Source organism: Gaeumannomyces tritici (assembly GCF_000145635.1).
Source record: "Gaeumannomyces tritici R3-111a-1 unplaced genomic scaffold supercont2.8, whole genome shotgun sequence".
NCBI classification, from domain to species: Eukaryota; Fungi; Ascomycota; class Sordariomycetes; order Magnaporthales; family Magnaporthaceae; genus Gaeumannomyces; species Gaeumannomyces tritici.
This window is the reverse complement of record NW_008804552.1, coordinates 524202-539909: the sequence shown is the minus strand read 5'-3', so window position 1 is coordinate 539909 and position 15708 is coordinate 524202. Positions and strand designations below refer to the sequence as shown.

The following is a 15708-nucleotide window of genomic DNA, read 5'->3' as shown; positions in this document are numbered from 1 at the left end:
GGGGGGAAGATGCATGTAAGGAACGCAAGTGGAGAAGGTGTTCTGATTGCGCCGTATTTTGACAGGACGGTGCCTATCTCATCGGGCCATCTGACACTGACAGACGGGGTAGCAGCCAGGGTTGTGGCCCTAGCTGCCCGAACGCCATTTCCAGGAATCCATGGCACGCGAAGCTTGGGTTGCGCCCATGGCGGCATCTCAGCCTGGGAAACGGATGGTGGCCCCGGCCACTTAAGATATCCTACCCCGTGTTTACACAGTATCCGCGGGGCGAGGCAGGAACTTAGCCGTCGCCTGTGTTTGCCAGGGGGCCTTTTTTTCTTGTGGTTGTTTTTTGCCACAGGCTATGCGACGTGGAGAGACGGTGAAGATGGAGGCAATGCAACCGACAGCAGATATCATCAACGGGAATATGGCAGTGTTGAGCTGGTCCGGCTCGATATAAAAGGCAGCCTTGACGCTGTGTCGTTGTCTCGTTTCTTTCTTGCTCCTCACCCTCAATCGCCTCACAGTTTCCGGGACCGCACTACACTCTTTTACATCCACAGGCCTCTCCTTTGGCCTTGCCTGTCGCTAAAATATATGGTCCTTGGCGGCAGGCTCGGTGTGCAGTCTAGATCAGTTCCAGTACCGTTGTCACCTTGAACAGCCTGCACCCTCGACCGCATTTGAATAAGAAATGGCCGGATACTTTCGGCATATGGGAGTTTGGATTGGCGTGCCGTTCTAGCGATAGAGATAGAAGGAAACAAAGTCAGACAACATATGCGGCGTGGCAACTCTCGGCAATCTGCCGATATGCATACGCCCTAGGGTCTGTATCTTGTCTCCCGCTGAATCCATTGAGAGGGGTTCAGGGAGACCATTCCTTTTTGCCCATCCTTTATTTCCTACTCCATGCCCCTATGTAGGCCAAGGTGGCGCAGTCGCCTGCCAGGGACTGGCCATGTGCATGCCATCGGTCAGGCTCTCAGCCAGCCCTACCAGGCAATCTACACAAGCCTTTGGTCTGTCGCTCTCTTAAAATGGTGCCACTTTCAGGCTGCCTTCATCCGGCATTCCTCTCTCCGGAAGCAACAGCACACGCGGCGACCCACGTATCTAACGCAAGATGGAAGTCGTTGGTGGCGTCGCGGGCATCGCCGGGATCGCCCAGGCACTCGCCGCCACCCCAAAGGTAGTCGCTGCGATACGATCCGTCGCAGGAATAAAGGACGAACTGTCAAAGCTCCTCAAGGAGATAAGTAGATCTACGGGGTCCCAAGTGCGGTCTCTACCGTCGGTCATGTTCAAGCTAAGCTTAAACGGCCCGTGTTGAATTCTATAGGTTGAGAGCTGAGGGCGACCTGTCAGCAAATCCACGACATCACACACTTGCTCTCAAAGCGCCTTCCCGATGATGTGGTCGCCATGCTTCGGGCGGGAGAGGAGGACCTGAAAGATACGACGTTGGTCTTGAGAAATTCGGCGACAAATGTGCGTCTCTACCCGCATGCAGCAAAAGGACAAGATGGTGCCCGAACACCAGGCTCTGCGCTGGCTCTGAATGCGCCCACAGTTGCCCCGGCTTTACAGCCGGACCAGGGGCACAAGGGAAAATCTGCAGATTGTACTGCAGCTGGCACATTCTCACTTTCTCCATCGGTGAGATCCTCTGCCAGCTCTTCTATCAGGTTACGAGATAAAGGCTTATCAATGCTGGTTTGAGCCGCCGATAGGATGTTCAACGAAGGACTGCATAATGCCATCAGCTTAGCCATCACCGGCCTTATACGACCTCTCCCCGAGGTTCCAGTCGCCGTGGGTGATCTGGAGGCAAAGCCTGACGATCTGCCACTTTCCCTGGCCCCTGATCAAAACCCGGGACCGCAGCAATCAGCAGAGGCCATGACCCCGGACAGCAGCACTGCCGCCTTGCCCTCCCCAGCAAACGGCACCACAGCTGATGTCGGCCAGCCTCAAGTCACCCCCTTGGGCATCTGCCCCTCCGACTGCCGGTGCAAGTGCCACCGTGACGGAATACGTACGAGCGTCTGGGGATTTTCTGGGCTCCAGAAAAGCCTGGGAGCCCTGCGGGTTTCGCACACGTCCCGCGTCGCCAAGTGTAACATTCCCAGCTGCGTGCGGGAGGGGTATTCCTCCCCGATAGAAGTTCAATACCTTCTCCTAACTTGGCTCTACACGGGTATCCTGTCAATCAGCGCCTCTGCCTCCAGTTTGACGGGCTTGGGGTCGAAAGTTCATTTCAGCCACGGGAGAGTCCTCCCACCGCGCTCTGGGGTATTCCATTTTACCCAGCATGGCAAGCCAGAACACTTTCAACAGTTGAGCCGCATGGGAGAGATTTACTATCCATCTGACTTATTCGCATGGCATGGCGAACAAACCATCATAGAGGTACCAGACCCCTCAAACTTCTGCCTAAATCCCGCGCGTTATTGACTCTCTAACTCTCGTGAAACATCCATCAGATAGCAATAGAGTCCTTCAACATAGCCATCATCGAGTTTCTTTTACAATACTGGGCACCGATCCTCAGGCACACAGGAGCCAGCAAGTCAGTCAGAAATACTCACCATTTAACCTTGAATCATACCTAGGTAGTAGGTGTCTATCCATCGTGGTTTGGTGTTGCTAGAGACTGGAGCTGATGTCGATGCGAAAGACGATTGGGACGAGGTCCCCCTCATGAGGGCAATATTCGCTGAAAACATTGCTATCGCATCTGCATCCATCTAGGCTAGAGCTAGGACCGGCAACATGCGTCCAACCAAAAATTGACGGAATCTACTCCACGACGCCGCAACCAAATGGTCCACCGAGGCCATACAATTCTTCAGGGCCAAGACCAGAGACGCCATAGACCTGGACGTTGAGCAGAGGCGGGATGATTGTGAGAACAGCCCCTGTGACGATTTTGTCGGGGCAGTTCTACTGGACCCCATTCATCGGGGGAATATGCGTGAACCAGACCAGGCGAATGTTGCCGCATTTGTCGACTTGTTCATAGCCTGCCACAACAGGGCTATCAAATACGACATTACTGTGCTCACCAAAGTGCTCCGAGCGCTGAAGCAGAGACAAGCGAACAAGACTCGCGAGACCCTCCGATCACTTTGAGCTCTGAAGGAGGCGCAGGATAGCCGGGACATCGAGGTCCAAACCTTCCGTACTATCGATTTGCAGATCAGCCAGGGAATGTGGGAGGCAGCGCGGGAGTCAGTTGAGGAGAGGATCATAGTACTAGAGGAGGAGATGGAAACATCTCCATGGGAGCGGGAAACGAGCTTCGACATGTGGTTCTATGAGAAGTACACCAAGGAGGAACTGGTCGCACTAAGAGGCGGGATAGAGCTGGAGCGTGATGATGTTTGTTTCGCGTCGGTACAACAGGGGCGCGGGGCAGCGGAGAGTTGAGCATGTACGTGTGTGTTGTCCAGGGCCTTGGCGACGGCGATAATTGCCCCCCGTCTCTCCCCTCGGAGACCACGAACCCCGTCGCGGCGGGGCCAAAAGGCTGCAGGGCAAGGCGAGCGGGGTGGTACACATGGATCGAGATGGGGACAATGAAGCTTGTACATCGTGATATGCAGCTCTGGACGGCCACGAGTGGCCAGTGTTTTGCCGTCCCTTGGCCCCCTCGACCGAGGAATAGGGGTAGCCGTGCCGCCCGGCGGATGACGGAACACATTTGCTAACCCGACGGCGGCAACAACAGAGCCATCGAATCCTTTGGAAACGAGTCGTCGCCAAGGCAGGCAAGCGATGCGCGCCAAGAGCCTTGGAAGGGTCACGGGTGATCGGCCATCTTGGGGATGTTGCCGCCGGGAATGCGAATTAGTGATGGATGGGAGCAGCAGCTGGGAGCAGCGTCTCGCCCGGTAGCAGGTGGACCGCCCGCGTCGACCCGCTCTGGCTCGTTCCACCGAGACCAGACTGGTGGCGGAAGCGGCTGGAACTGGGGCGTGTGTTGGCCCGGATGGGTGGGGAGAGGGAGGGGCATGGCATGGGGGTTGGGGGTTGCCCTGGCGGGACGGAGAGGCGGGCGTTGCTGCCGTTTGGAGGCAGCCAGTCGAAGCTCGTGAAGGGCGAGGGAGGGGAGGGATGGATTACGCGGCCTGCATGACGGGTGGCCAGTCGATAAGATTCAGGTTTGGTCTCATCCTCCCATGCACCTTCCAACGACTGCGCCTTCTCTGCCGCTAGGCTACCCGAGGTTGAGCTGCCCCAAGCACGGAAGTGGCGTGAATCGTGTCAAGTGGCCTGGGATGGAGGAAAGCCCGTCCAACAAGGCGGCCCAAGTCCCTGATTAAAAGCCGCAATTCAGGGGCTTAACTTTCCCAAAACGGAAAAACAGCTACCCCACCATGTCCCACTCGGCTTTTGGCGGGGAGAGCTCAACCCCTCGTCCTTGTATGGAATACGGCGTCTGGCCCAAGACGAACGATTCGCTGTGGAACGGTAGAAACGGGACTCCTTAATTACCAAAGCACCAAAGGCCCCATACGTTACATCAGCCCGTCTGGCAGTAGCACAAGCTGGCCAGAACTCCCCGAATTGATCCAAGGGTCAACCTTTCTCTTGTTTCTGCTTGGATGTAGCTGAGCTGCCACGGCTCCCGGCTACCAAACAAATCACGTAGCTCCAAGCTTTGGTTTGGCGCTAACACGGGTTGGGGCGGGAATGGCCAGATGTGCAAGCGGCCAGATCAACATGCTCCATGCCCGTCACGTTTGCGCTTCCATGGATTTCAATGCAGCAAAGCAGGGAGGCCGGCGTCCATGGTACCTTCCTCCCGGGGGCTGCTGGCACGGCGGCGTACGTACACGCTACCGTGACTGTGTGCTGCACGCGCGGCTTGGCGCGGATCATGGCACAGCAAACCCCCATCCGAGCTGGCCCCATCTTCAGGCGAGGCGGCACTGCTCTCAAACGCCCGACCAAGAGAGGCAGGCGCCCGTCATCCGTACCCTCCTCCTTGTGTCATACCCCTCCCAGGTCGGAGGCCTACGGGAGCAGCGAGTGGAGCCCCCTAGCGTGAGGTATATCAGGCGTGAGGTGGTGCATGCGAGTGAATAGGCTGCCCGTGATATATATAAAGAGGGAGTCTGCCCACACCGTCAACCTCCCCGCCTGTCCTGCCAAACTCAACCTGCCCACCACTTCCAAACCCAACTCTTCACCATCATATCCAACCCGTAAGTCCCGTCGTCGGCTCTCCATACCCTGATACCCTAATATCCTCTAGCTATCCACGCCAGATCTTCCTTGCCTACTCGCACGTTTGACTTCCTACGGAGTGGTCAAGCACCCCGCTCTCCATAGCCCATCCTCGCCTTCTACTCGTTCTCTTCACAGGCCAGCTGACAAAACAACAAAGAACCACAACCACACCGCCGACAAAATGTCTTTCCACGGCTCCGCCACCAGCATCCGCGTCGAGGACCGCTCGACCCTCAAGGCCATGCTCAGCAACCCCGACGGGGAGGAGATCCACTGCGAGATTGACCTGAACAGCTGCATTGGCAACAACAACGGCTGCTTCGAGTGGGGTGGCGAAAGTACGTGAACCTGGCGGGACAATCCCCGACTCTTCCCGGCATGTTGCCTAGGCATGGAACTGACCTCGACCCTCGCTGCGCCGTTTAGACTTTGCCTACACCGCCCACCCCGACGAGCCCATCACCTTCAACCTTGAGGGTGACGACCAGGTCCCCGTCCTCCGCGCCTGCCTCCAGGACAACGAGGGCAACTACCACTGGCGCGACATCAACCTGGCCGAGCGCATCGGCAACAACGGCGGCGAGTTCTGCTTCAGTAAGTGCCCATTGGAGAAGCATGTCCATCACACAAAGACATTCACAAGACCAGACACTAATGATTTTACCCCTCCCCAACCAGACTAAGTTTAAAACCTGCCGCAACACTAAGCTCGATCTTTTTTCTTTTGGAGTCGCACGAGAGCAAGCACGGGTGCGGGCCGGGCTTTGAGACATGGGACTGAGCACGACTCGGGATGCCGGTAGTCCTGGGTGCCTTAAAGTTTCGAGCCCCATACTTCTCTGCCGTCCTTGATGATTTTTTTTTTGGGCGATTTCTCTCATAGTCCCTCCAGAATGGGATCCGAGGTAGATGCAATTGACACATGATCAAACCAACCAGAGGGCGATGCGCTACTGCAGATGGATGAAGCAACCCGATGCTGTGATTCGACCGCCCTGTAAACTTGTGTAGTATGGCTGCATTCTGCATTGGCTAGCGCTGCCGGTTGTGAGGCACTGAAGCACGTCGGCGGGAATCGAGCGAGAAGCGGGGCGGGGAAGGAGCTCGGTGATCGGGTATGACGTCGAAGGGGGTCCCAGCTCGACCTTCCCAGCGCTTCATTGAGAAAGCCGGCGCTATCAGTACCCTCCACGTTGACATCGACCTGGGAGGACACGTCAACCAGATCCATAGTGAAGCAGCCTCGGTGTATCCAACGAATTGGTTCCCACAATCGAATAGAGCGCGGACAATGCGACGGATGGGGATGTGTCCGCCCGGGAGCATGTCCAGGCGGAGTCGGGAGCCGCGGGGCAGCGGACAAAGACATCAATAATGCCAGGCACGGTGTTTGCGTCTGGTTCCGATTGCGCGCCCGGACCGGAGCCCCTGTATGTCGAGCTGTTACATCTCTCCTAGATTCCGGGCATTGTAGCCTTTTTCAATTTCCGTCTTCGTTCGTTATGCTATTGTACCTTTCGTGGCTGTTGTAGTCCCAAGGGCGGCGCGCCACTTAAGAGCTCAGGGAAAATCGGCATATATGGGTTAGGGTAGACGCACCCCTGGTCGGGCACAGACCACGCATTGCAAATTGGGCTCAGCTCGCATCACAGGCTTCACGCGGTGAACAGTGAACGACGACGGGAACAACGCTTGATTCTCAGCCACAGGAAGTTTTAAACCGGATCATAAATCTCCAACCGCCAAACTTGACAAAATGGCATACAAACCCAAGCCCTGGGTGGACAAGGTGTGGCTCGCGTGGTTCGTCCTGCAGCTCCTGGTCATCTTCCGTATGTGCCCAGTCCCGATTCACTCACAGCGAACATGAAACACCACCCCCTAACTAACACCACCAACGCAACAAACAGTCGTCGACGCCCTGCAGTTCTACCCCCCGTCCCTCTACGAGGCCGAGGGCAGCCCGCTGCACGCGCTCAAGCGGCTGCACGACCACTACGTCGCCACGTACAACGACCCCATCGTGCAGTGGGAGCTGCCCGGCCGGCCCTGGACGCGCCTGTTCAGCCTCGTCGAGATGGCCCTTCAGCTGCCGACGGCCGTGTACGGCGTCTACCTGCTCGGAGGCGGAGGCGGCACGAGCCACGGCGACGAGATGCTCTTCTTCGTGTACGCGCTCGAGGTCGCCTTCACGACGCTCGTGTGCGTCCACGACGTGGCATACTGGGACGACGCCGTCTACTCGCTGCAGCAGAAGCAGGTCATTTGGTTCCAGCTGTACGGGCCCTGGCTGCTTATTCGTGAGTGGTTGCCTGCCTGCCCTCCCTCCATCCTGCCTACCTCTTGCGTTGGTCCTCCGGGCAAACCATGACTAACAAGGGGAATCGCAGCTTCCATCATGGCCGTCGACATGTTCTTCCGTCTGCGGACTCGTCTGGTCGCTTCGGCCGCTGGGACCGAGAGGAAGACCAAGTGATTGATGCCTATGCGAGCAGTGTCGGTCACAAAGCTCGATATGCCATGCGGAAACCTCGGGAATCTAAAGAGCAAATCCGTGGCGCTGCTAGATCTAGAAAGTTCCATAATATCGTGCGTAGCACATGCACACCGGATCCTGAAAACTCCAGCCATGACCTACCAAAGGCCATCAAATAAAGCCATACGAGAAGCATTCCGTGCATCCGACCCAGTCTTCAAATCATCGCGTAGTGGTACAAACGACATTCTAAAGGACCCGTACTTGAGATAAATCACGAGATACCGCGCATTAGCAACATACAAAAAAAAACGCCATCAGTCGATCGCTCGCTTCGTCGGCGCCATGCCCCAGCCGTTGCCGAGGCTGATACCGCCACCGCCGCCGCCGGGCACGACACCGAACCCCAGCGGCGTCGCCCCGCCAAGCGTGCGGCCGCGCAGGCGGCGCGGCAGCACATAGCCATAAAAGTACATGCAGCTGCACGTGACGCCGGCCAGGAACGACACGAGCCCGTAGAAGACGGTGCTAGCGTAGACGTGGCCGCCCATGCCCTGCCACTCCACCGTGCCCTCCGTCTTGGGCAGGGCCGGGGTCGGGAACCAGCGGACGCTGAAGCTGAGCGGCAGCGGGTCGCCGATGACGAGCCTGCGCGTGTGCGAGCCTGCCATGTGGCTGAGCGGCGACGTGCTGTAGGCGGCGCCCGAGTCGAGCACGCCGCTGTCGCGCTTGTGGATGTGGTGCTTGGGCGTGCTGTGCAGCAGCACGTTGAGGTGCGTGCTGATGTGCAGGTGGCTGAGCTGCAGCGTGCCGGCGAGCGCGAAGACGAGCGGCACGTACTCCTGCTGCGGCGGGTCCTCGCCGATCGTCTCGACGTGCGCCGGCGGCCGCGCCGGCAGCCGGCAGGCGAGGGGCGCGTCGGCGTGTATGTAGAACTCGAGCAGGTGGAAGAAGGGGTCGGTGATCATGGGGATGGTGCAGTTGAGCTCCGTCTCGACGCCGTAGCGGAACTCGAGCGGCTTGTCCGTCTCGTTGCAAGTCGGGAATGGGATCCATTGCAGCTCGTGGTTCGCCAGCTCGATGTGCTCGCCGGTTTCTCTGCGGCGGGGGCGGGGCATTGGGTATGTCGTCGTCAGTCTTCGCTACAATGTCTCCGTCTGTGCTCATTCTGTCGTAGTGGTCCGTGGACGACAGATGCAGAGCGGTCATCGCGCATGCCCATTGCTTAAAGCTTGCTCGTGCGGCGAAGGAGCCGACAGAAGAGGGGAAGCAGACTCACGAGCTCCTGTTGAGGCACTCAACACCAATGGGCGAGCCGTAAAGGTACGACGTGCTCGTCTGGGCAGCACCCTGGACGGCGATGGGCGACAGGGCCAGCAGGCCCAGCGAGAGCCACGCCATCGGAGCCATCCTATGCCCCGTGTAACCCGAGGATAGAAAAGTCCGGTAGGCGATTATGGGGGCAGGCACATGATCCGCCAGTCCAATGGATGCTGGGGGCTCTTGCGCATGGGTAAGAGAGTAAATACCGCCCTAAAAAGGAGTGGCTCAGGGCTGGACAAGGGTCAGTGAATGGGGAAGCGAGACAGCGAGCCGGATGCGGTCGCGGATCTGAAAACGCGTTCGTGGCTTGCAGTCACGTGTGGAGCCGGTGCACTGGACCCCTGTCATGATTTCGCCCGAAGCGAGTGACGCAGGGGTAAGATGGTCGACCCTTGTCACCCGAATTTCTGCATTTGCTCGCGGAGCTCCATAACTCGGCTGACATCATCTATGGAAAGAAACAGCGGCAGCTCTGGGAAACGAAACAAAACAGCAACAGCCAAACAGAAACTCCCTCCAACGTACTACTCAGACTTCTTCTGCCCGGTCGCCACAAGGGCATAAAACTCCGAGTACCACGGCCGGCCCCCGTACTTGTCGTCCATGAACGCTGCCACCAGGCCCAGCACCTCGTCGAGCGGGTGCGCCCTGCGCGTGTCCTCGGGCCACCAGCCGTCGAGGAGCACGGGCAAAAACGGGCTAAAGAGCCGGGCGTACTCGGCGCCGCTCTCGTAGCGCGCCAGGTGCGCGTGCAGCTCGGCGCGGACGCCGACGAGCCCGTGCTCGTCCGTCAGGTTGCGCGCGACCCAGTTGGCGTCGTCCCAGCGGCCCACGCCGTGCAGCTGCGTCGGGAACGGGTCCGGGAAGGGCGCGTCGAAGGGGAAGCTCGCGAAGGCGTCGCGCAGGTCGCGCATGTGCCCGCCCATGGCGCCCATCGGCGTCGAGAGACCCACGACCCCGCCGGGCTGGAGCAGGCGGACGCAGTCTGCGCCCCCGGGGGTGTCAGCAGCCTGGTTTGAACGTGAGGGGAGCCCTGGTGTAGGTTCTTCGTCTTATGTACTTGCCTTTTAGAACAAGCTGGGGCTCCGGGGTGATGTGCAGCGCCATGCCGACTGTGATGTGGCTGAAACTCGCATCTGGCAAGTCCGCTTTCTACCAAAGGCGAGGGTGCCAGCCCTTTCGTCAATATCCAAGACGCCAGGGCGTGTCAATCAGATCCGCATACCTGTGCGTCGAGGACTCGGGCTTCGGAATTGATCCAGCCCTCCCTGATCTGTCTGTCCTTCACGAGCTCGACCATTCCGGGGGCCATGTCTGCGGACAGGACGCTGCTCTTCTCGAGGACCTCTGGTGCGATGGAGGTGCGCAGGAGATGTCCCACCACACCTGCTCCGCATGCGTGGTCCAGGAGCTTGAAGGGCTTGTCCCGGGTGCTGTCGAGCCCCATCTGTCCAAGAAGCTGGGACGCAAGGGGCTGGGTGGTCATGTTGGTCGCGTCGATAATGACCTGCCATTTCTCGGCATGATTCCTCTTAGCCTGGTGATTGGCATATGCAGCTGCGAACTTGGCGTCACCCATGGTCATCGATGTGAATGGTGGAATTTCGGTATATCAATTCGCTGTGTGTATCCTGACAGTTATGTTGTCCAATTTCCTGTCTAAAAGCAGAAACGAAAAGAAAAGCCAACGAGTGTTTCTTATAATACAAGGCCTCCGCCAAAGAGAAAAAGTGCCCGACGAAGATCGCAGCGGGAAAAGTCGCCGGCGATACCATAAAAGTCTCCGAGCCACATCAGGCCTGCAGAAAGTCGCCGAGCCATCACTGCGCCCCCAACCGGTCAGCAAGTGCGAGATCGGATCCGAAGGCCCAAGCCTGCCAGACTAAGGCACAGCACAGCACATCGGCGACCTGAAAATCCCACTAGCGAAAAGGGGAGCCCGAACCTGGTCGGCGACACGCATACGGGGACCAAAATCATACAAACACAAAAAGATATGTGTGGAGCAATCTAGAGTTCAACCTCGCGCTCGCTGTCCTGGTCGGACTCAAACTTCTTGCCCAAGGGGCCAAAGAACTCGCGGAAGGTCTCGACGAGCAGCTCTCCCTCGAGGCGCATGTGCTCACCAGGCGCGGTCCTGAACTTGAGCCCGCCCTTGCGGTCGAGCTCGCGTAAGCCGATCCAGTCCTCACGGTAGAGGTCCCTGGCGCGCAGCGGGACAACCTCGGTGCCGTTAACCTCCTCGAACCAGGCCGTCTCCTTGGGGATGACGGTGGTGTCCTCCTCAAAGATGAACATGGCAAAGTTGACGAGCTTGATGATGTTGTCCCGGTACGTCTGGTTCTTGAGTACGCGCTCGTTGTTGATGTCGGCTAGGAAGTTGCTCGCCTCGAGGTAGCGGTCGAAGTTGGCGGCCGGGTCGCGGAAGTACTGGGCGGGGACCAGGCGGCTCTGGACGAACTGCGAGAAGGTGTTGCCGCGCAACAGCGACATGGCGCCCTTGCAGAAGAAGTCAGTGGCGCTGCAGGCCTTGAAGTCGACGATGCCGTTGTGCTGCGAGCCGAACGTCACCAGGCTGCGCACGGGCGGCGCGTTGCAGCGCTCGACGTAGGCGCGGAGGAACTGGCCGCCCTGGCTGAAGCCGAGCGCGTCGATGGCGGGCGCCGTCGACAGGATCGGGTGCGCGGAGATGTCGTCGCACGCCTTCTGCACCTGCTCCGTCAGGTTGCCGAGGAAGGTGGCGCTGCGGTCCTGCGACGAGCTGTCGTCCATGCGGATGAAGTAGACGAGCGTGCCCGGGTTTGCGGCTTCGATGAGGTGCCCGACCTCCTTGAGACCGTCGGCGGCGTAGTTGTCGCCCAGGCCTGTCGGCAGACGAAGAATAACGCGTTAGCCTGGACCCCGCCATACCAAAGGCCACATTGTATGCATATGCCATGTTAAGCGGGTGTATTGGAGACGTACCGTGCCAGACGACCACAGGCAAAGGCGTGTCGTCATCCTCATCGCTGCCCAGCAGCTTCTGAGACCACGGCAGAGCAAGAGTCGAGGCCGCCAGGGACCCGAGGGTGAGGAAGAGCTTGGCTTGCCGGGAGAAGGTCATTTTGACGGGATGAGACTTGGACTGCAATCAATGCTGTTCAAGTTGGATCTTGGTCTGGGGTAGGAGGTTCCACGATGTGGAGGATGAGGATGGAGACAGACTGCAGCTGCCTGGGCCCAGGTGGGGACTGGCGTTGGGGGGTCAATTTGAACCGTTGGCCGGCGTTACGTAATCCTCCCGGCCTGCGATTCGTCTTCCCAGAGCTCAGCTCAATTTTTTTGTTTTTGTTTCCTTCCCTTCCCCGTCGACTCTTCGTTGTGCTTCATCCCAGATCCCAATCGAGGCGTTTTTGGGTTATCTTTGTCCACCAACCCGCGGGCTCGCAGCTGGCCTAGTGTCTGGAATGGTTGTTCTGTAGTCTTCTCGACCACAAACAGAACTCTTTCGACATCGTGGTAAGCAACCCCAAGCGCATTTCATGCATTGCGCGACCGCCCTGAGCATATGATGATAAAATCCCATTCCAAAATGTTTCAAGACGGGATTGAGGAGCTCACCCTCCTATGAAACCGAAACTCCACTGAAGCTCACATCTCTTCCATCGCTGCACCGAAATCACCTCCGTCCTCTGCTTGTTTTGCTAACAGGACATCAAGGCTTCAACGCTCATACCGCAGCGTGGCGTTGGTGCCTGTCCTTGGGTGCTGCGGCCAATGATAGCTAGCTCCGATGGTACCAATACATATACTTAAGCCGTTCACCATGGTACCTGACTTGCGGAGGTATTCATTTGATTCCAAGGTCTATCTTGTTCTCCCTATGGCATTCCGACATGGCATGATATCAGCACCACCTATGAACATTGAAACCTACCAAGGATGTCGGCAGCGTTTCCTCACGCAACAACTAGCCCGGATGTAATGCCTCACTTGAGTTTCTTGGCTTCCGAAGTCTCCTTCTTCAGAATAGCTTCGAGCCTACCCAGCTTGAACTTCCGCCAGCAGACCATGTCGATGAGCCACTCCCCGAAGTAGCTGCCGATCCAGAAGGTGCCTGCCTGACCGCCGGCCCAAAACCAGTCGGGCCTGCCGAGCCAGCTGCGCAGAATCATGGGGAACTCGGGCCGGAGCGAGCTGCGGACGAGCTTGCGCGCAAAGGTTGGGGTGTCCTCGGTGTTGTTGTTCTGGGAGTAGTTGAGGCGCCACTCGAAGACGTCCCTGATGCGCTGGTAGATGCTGTCGGCGGGCAGGCTACGCATTTTCTGGGCGGCCGCGTTGGACCGGACGGTGCCAGCCATGACGATCATGACGCGGACGCCAAAGGGACGCAACTCCTGCCGCAGCGTCCGCGAGTAGGCGACAACGGCACCCTTGGTGGCGCAGTAGACGGCGCCGAAGACGTAGGGTGTCACGGACGAGAGCGAGGCGATGTTGACGATAAGCCCCCGGGCCGCGATCAGGAGTGGCGCAAAGGCCTGCACCATGGCCATGACGGAAAATACATTGGTTTCGAACGTCTGCCGCACGTCGGGCAGGTCAATGTCGGTGGCGGGGATCGTGTGTGACCGCCCGCTATGTGCTCCCAGCGGTATGGGTCAAGATGGGTCAGCGAGGGAGACGATAAGACGGCAGGCAAGCACGGCTAGGGATGAAACGGGTGGGGAAGACGAGGAAAACGGGTGGCCCGGTGGCTTGGGTCACTCACGCATTGTTGACAAGGATGTCAAGCTTGCCGCCGGTGAGCTTGGCGACCTCGTCCTTGCAAGCCGCGATGCTGTCCGCATCGGTCACCTCGAGGGCCACAGCGGCTAAGCCCTTATCGGTGAGCTCCTTGAGAGCTTCGGGGCGGCGGGCAGTGGCGATGACATAGAGGCCTGATCGGGCAATCAGTTTCTGTTCCGATATCTGCCCTTGGCCATGAGAGCCCATACCTACCTTGCTTGTGGTACTCGAGAGCGACGGCGTGACCAATGCCGCCAGGAGTGCAGCTATGTTAGCCGCAAATCCAGTCAGTAATTGGCAGCTAGCGCGATGGAGTGCTCCCTTGATGGCCAATGGGTCCGCAACGTGAGCTGATGAGGGGCATCGCGGACAGTGACTTACCCGGTGACCAGCACCGTCTTCTGGCCTGGCTTCGGTGACATTTTCAAGCCGGCGAGAGCAGTTGTTGGGGCTTGGTGGCCTTTTCTGTTTCTTGTTGCAAATGGATGCTAAAGCCGCAGCAGAATTGCCCTCTCTGTCGGTGATCAGCCACCAAAATGCTGCACCCCAATCGAGCCTCGGCCTGAGTGGAGCTGGTTGGGTGGAAAATCTTGATGGGGATGAGAGGCAGGCAGCTTGTTTACACGTGATGGTTCGTCAGCCTCCATCCTACCCCACAACCAAACACCTCCAGTTGGGCCCGGACCCAGCCAACAACACGGTCCCCATCGGAGATTGGCGCCCGCACGATTTCGTCATGCAGACCCAGCCTTGAATCCGGCTAAGGAGCCGATGGCGTTTTCCGCGCTCGTCGGGCAGTGCTCGTGGGACTTCTCTGAGCTTCATCCCATAATCAAGCCGTTCAAAGGCTTGCACGGGCTTGCCGACTCCATCTCGTATAAAGATCGCGATTGGCTCCTTGGGAAAGCACGCACCGCACTTCACGCCATTCATTCTCCACTGCGGATACCAAAACTGACCCGCCACAACCTCATCCAGCTCACCTTGCGGGACCAGTCTGCCGTTCACCGAGAGCTAGACTTGCTTTTTTTTTTTTTGCCTGATGGCAGAATTACCTACTCGGTAGAACTTACCGCGCCCTGCACCACTACGTCGACGAGTTAGTGCTCATCAGGCCTGGCCATTGACAATACCCTCGCCGCCTAGCAAGGTGTATAGGTCGTCAATGTCAAGGTCGTCAATGTCAAGGTCGTCAAGGTCAAGGTCGGCATGGCATTGGAATGTACGGCACGGAACGTTGCTCATGGCTGCCGGGTGTTGGCCTTAGGGCGCGGGTACAGCATCTCTGAATGGTGGCGTGACCCTCCTGCAGTTAACCCCATTTCTTACGATATGGAAACCCTCCTCGTCCATCTGCATTGCCGATGGCATCACTCCCCGTTACCGATTGGGTTTCTAATTCGTTTTCCTGGGCGCCTGGGGAAGTCGATCACAAACCTGATTTCCACTCCGGTTCCCTCCCCACTGGCCTGCCCTGAACACCCACTGACACCCCACCGTGGCTGTGGTACTCGGACCTCTTCCTGCAGGACAGGGGTTCCGAAAGAGCCGCATGTGGCTACTTCGCCGGTATAAACCTGAAAGACTGCTAGCGCGGAACTTGGCAGGTCTCCATTCTGGTAACATCTCTCGGCTTGGCCCGCCGCGATTTAGGGGCGGAAGCGCCGTAGGGTAGCTGGCGGGCCTTTTTCGCGAGGTCTATGCTCACCTGGATCCGTCGCGGGCTCACCAGCCCAGGGCACCTTCTTGAATCTCGCTGAGCGGTACTGCCAGGTCTGAATCATGGCTTCTTCAGAGCCCACCCGTCAACTCGCCCTCCAAGGGAGCGATACTCGTTTTTGGCCTTCTATTGGCTTGGCGCACCTGCCCTTTTCCTTCTGCTCGGCAATTTTCTCCAAAACAAAGCGTGTTTTTATTGACAA

General features: G+C 58.2%; 8 protein-coding genes across 8 annotated transcripts; 3 read left to right on the top strand and 5 right to left on the bottom strand.

Moving 5' to 3' along the window:
• Positions 1-1719: 1719 nt before the first annotated feature.
• On the top strand, positions 1720-3800 carry GGTG_12311 (hypothetical protein; the record flags this gene model as incomplete). Its single annotated transcript, XM_009230208.1, has 4 exons — positions 1720-2023; positions 2601-2623; positions 3139-3380; positions 3719-3800. 4 exons carry the CDS (start codon positions 1720-1722, stop codon positions 3798-3800), a joined length of 651 nt encoding a protein of 216 aa, XP_009228472.1.
• A 37-nt stretch (positions 3801-3837) lies between these two features.
• Positions 3838-4369, bottom strand: GGTG_12310 (hypothetical protein; the record flags this gene model as incomplete). The annotated part of the gene is made up of 2 exons (XM_009230207.1): positions 3838-4222; positions 4362-4369. The coding sequence occupies 2 exons, from the start codon at positions 4367-4369 to the stop codon at positions 3838-3840; spliced, it is 393 nt and encodes a 130-aa protein (XP_009228471.1).
• Positions 4370-5106: 737 nt separating this feature from the next.
• GGTG_12309 (hypothetical protein) lies at positions 5107-6142 on the top strand. Its single transcript, XM_009230206.1, has 4 exons — positions 5107-5198; positions 5381-5561; positions 5650-5817; positions 5902-6142. Exons 2-4 carry the CDS (start codon positions 5405-5407, stop codon positions 5904-5906), a joined length of 330 nt encoding a protein of 109 aa, XP_009228470.1. The 5' UTR covers positions 5107-5198; positions 5381-5404; the 3' UTR covers positions 5907-6142.
• Positions 6143-6761: 619 nt separating this feature from the next.
• Positions 6762-7954, top strand: GGTG_12308 (hypothetical protein). Its single transcript, XM_009230205.1, has 3 exons — positions 6762-7055; positions 7134-7523; positions 7614-7954. Exons 1-3 carry the CDS (start codon positions 6980-6982, stop codon positions 7697-7699), a joined length of 552 nt encoding a protein of 183 aa, XP_009228469.1. The 5' UTR covers positions 6762-6979; the 3' UTR covers positions 7700-7954.
• GGTG_12307 (hypothetical protein) lies at positions 7439-9282 on the bottom strand. Its single transcript, XM_009230204.1, has 2 exons — positions 8979-9282; positions 7439-8797 (listed from the first exon to the last, which is right to left on the bottom strand). The coding sequence occupies exons 1-2, from the start codon at positions 9107-9109 to the stop codon at positions 8017-8019; spliced, it is 912 nt and encodes a 303-aa protein (XP_009228468.1). The 5' UTR covers positions 9110-9282; the 3' UTR covers positions 7439-8016.
• Positions 9283-9546: 264 nt separating this feature from the next.
• Positions 9547-10601, bottom strand: GGTG_12306 (hypothetical protein; the record flags this gene model as incomplete). The annotated part of the gene is made up of 3 exons (XM_009230203.1): positions 9547-10032; positions 10097-10174; positions 10248-10601. 3 exons carry the CDS (start codon positions 10599-10601, stop codon positions 9547-9549), a joined length of 918 nt encoding a protein of 305 aa, XP_009228467.1.
• Positions 10602-11032: 431 nt separating this feature from the next.
• On the bottom strand, positions 11033-12125 carry GGTG_12305 (palmitoyl-protein thioesterase 1; the record flags this gene model as incomplete). Its single annotated transcript, XM_009230202.1, has 2 exons — positions 11033-11886; positions 11987-12125. The coding sequence occupies 2 exons, from the start codon at positions 12123-12125 to the stop codon at positions 11033-11035; spliced, it is 993 nt and encodes a 330-aa protein (XP_009228466.1).
• A 657-nt stretch (positions 12126-12782) lies between these two features.
• GGTG_12304 (hypothetical protein) lies at positions 12783-14341 on the bottom strand. The gene is made up of 4 exons (XM_009230201.1): positions 14168-14341; positions 14000-14052; positions 13770-13938; positions 12783-13636 (listed from the first exon to the last, which is right to left on the bottom strand). The coding sequence occupies exons 1-4, from the start codon at positions 14206-14208 to the stop codon at positions 12991-12993; spliced, it is 909 nt and encodes a 302-aa protein (XP_009228465.1). The 5' UTR covers positions 14209-14341; the 3' UTR covers positions 12783-12990.
• Between the last annotated feature and the right edge of the window lie 1367 nt (positions 14342-15708).

Excerpts from the sequence above, each read along its gene's own strand:
- GGTG_12309 (XM_009230206.1), top strand. The coding sequence starts at position 5,405 with ATGTCTTTCCACGGCTCCGCCACCAGCATCCGCGTCGAGGACCGCTCG. Across the intron at positions 5,562-5,649 it reads CTTCGAGTGGGGTGGCGAAA|ACTTTGCCTACACCGCCCAC; the intron begins GTACGTGAACCT and ends TGCGCCGTTTAG.
- GGTG_12308 (XM_009230205.1), top strand. The coding sequence starts at position 6,980 with ATGGCATACAAACCCAAGCCCTGGGTGGACAAGGTGTGGCTCGCGTGG. Across the intron at positions 7,056-7,133 it reads GCAGCTCCTGGTCATCTTCC|TCGTCGACGCCCTGCAGTTC; the intron begins GTATGTGCCCAG and ends CGCAACAAACAG. Across the intron at positions 7,524-7,613 it reads CGGGCCCTGGCTGCTTATTC|CTTCCATCATGGCCGTCGAC; the intron begins GTGAGTGGTTGC and ends GGGGAATCGCAG.
- GGTG_12307 (XM_009230204.1), bottom strand. The coding sequence starts at position 9,109 with ATGGCTCCGATGGCGTGGCTCTCGCTGGGCCTGCTGGCCCTGTCGCCC. Across the intron at positions 8,798-8,978 it reads GAGTGCCTCAACAGGAGCTC|AGAAACCGGCGAGCACATCG; the intron begins GTGAGTCTGCTT and ends CCCCCGCCGCAG.
- GGTG_12304 (XM_009230201.1), bottom strand. The coding sequence starts at position 14,208 with ATGTCACCGAAGCCAGGCCAGAAGACGGTGCTGGTCACCGG. Across the intron at positions 13,939-13,999 it reads TCTCGAGTACCACAAGCAAG|GCCTCTATGTCATCGCCACT; the intron begins GTAGGTATGGGC and ends TTGCCCGATCAG. Across the intron at positions 13,637-13,769 it reads GACATCCTTGTCAACAATGC|CGGGCGGTCACACACGATCC; the intron begins GTGAGTGACCCA and ends GGGAGCACATAG.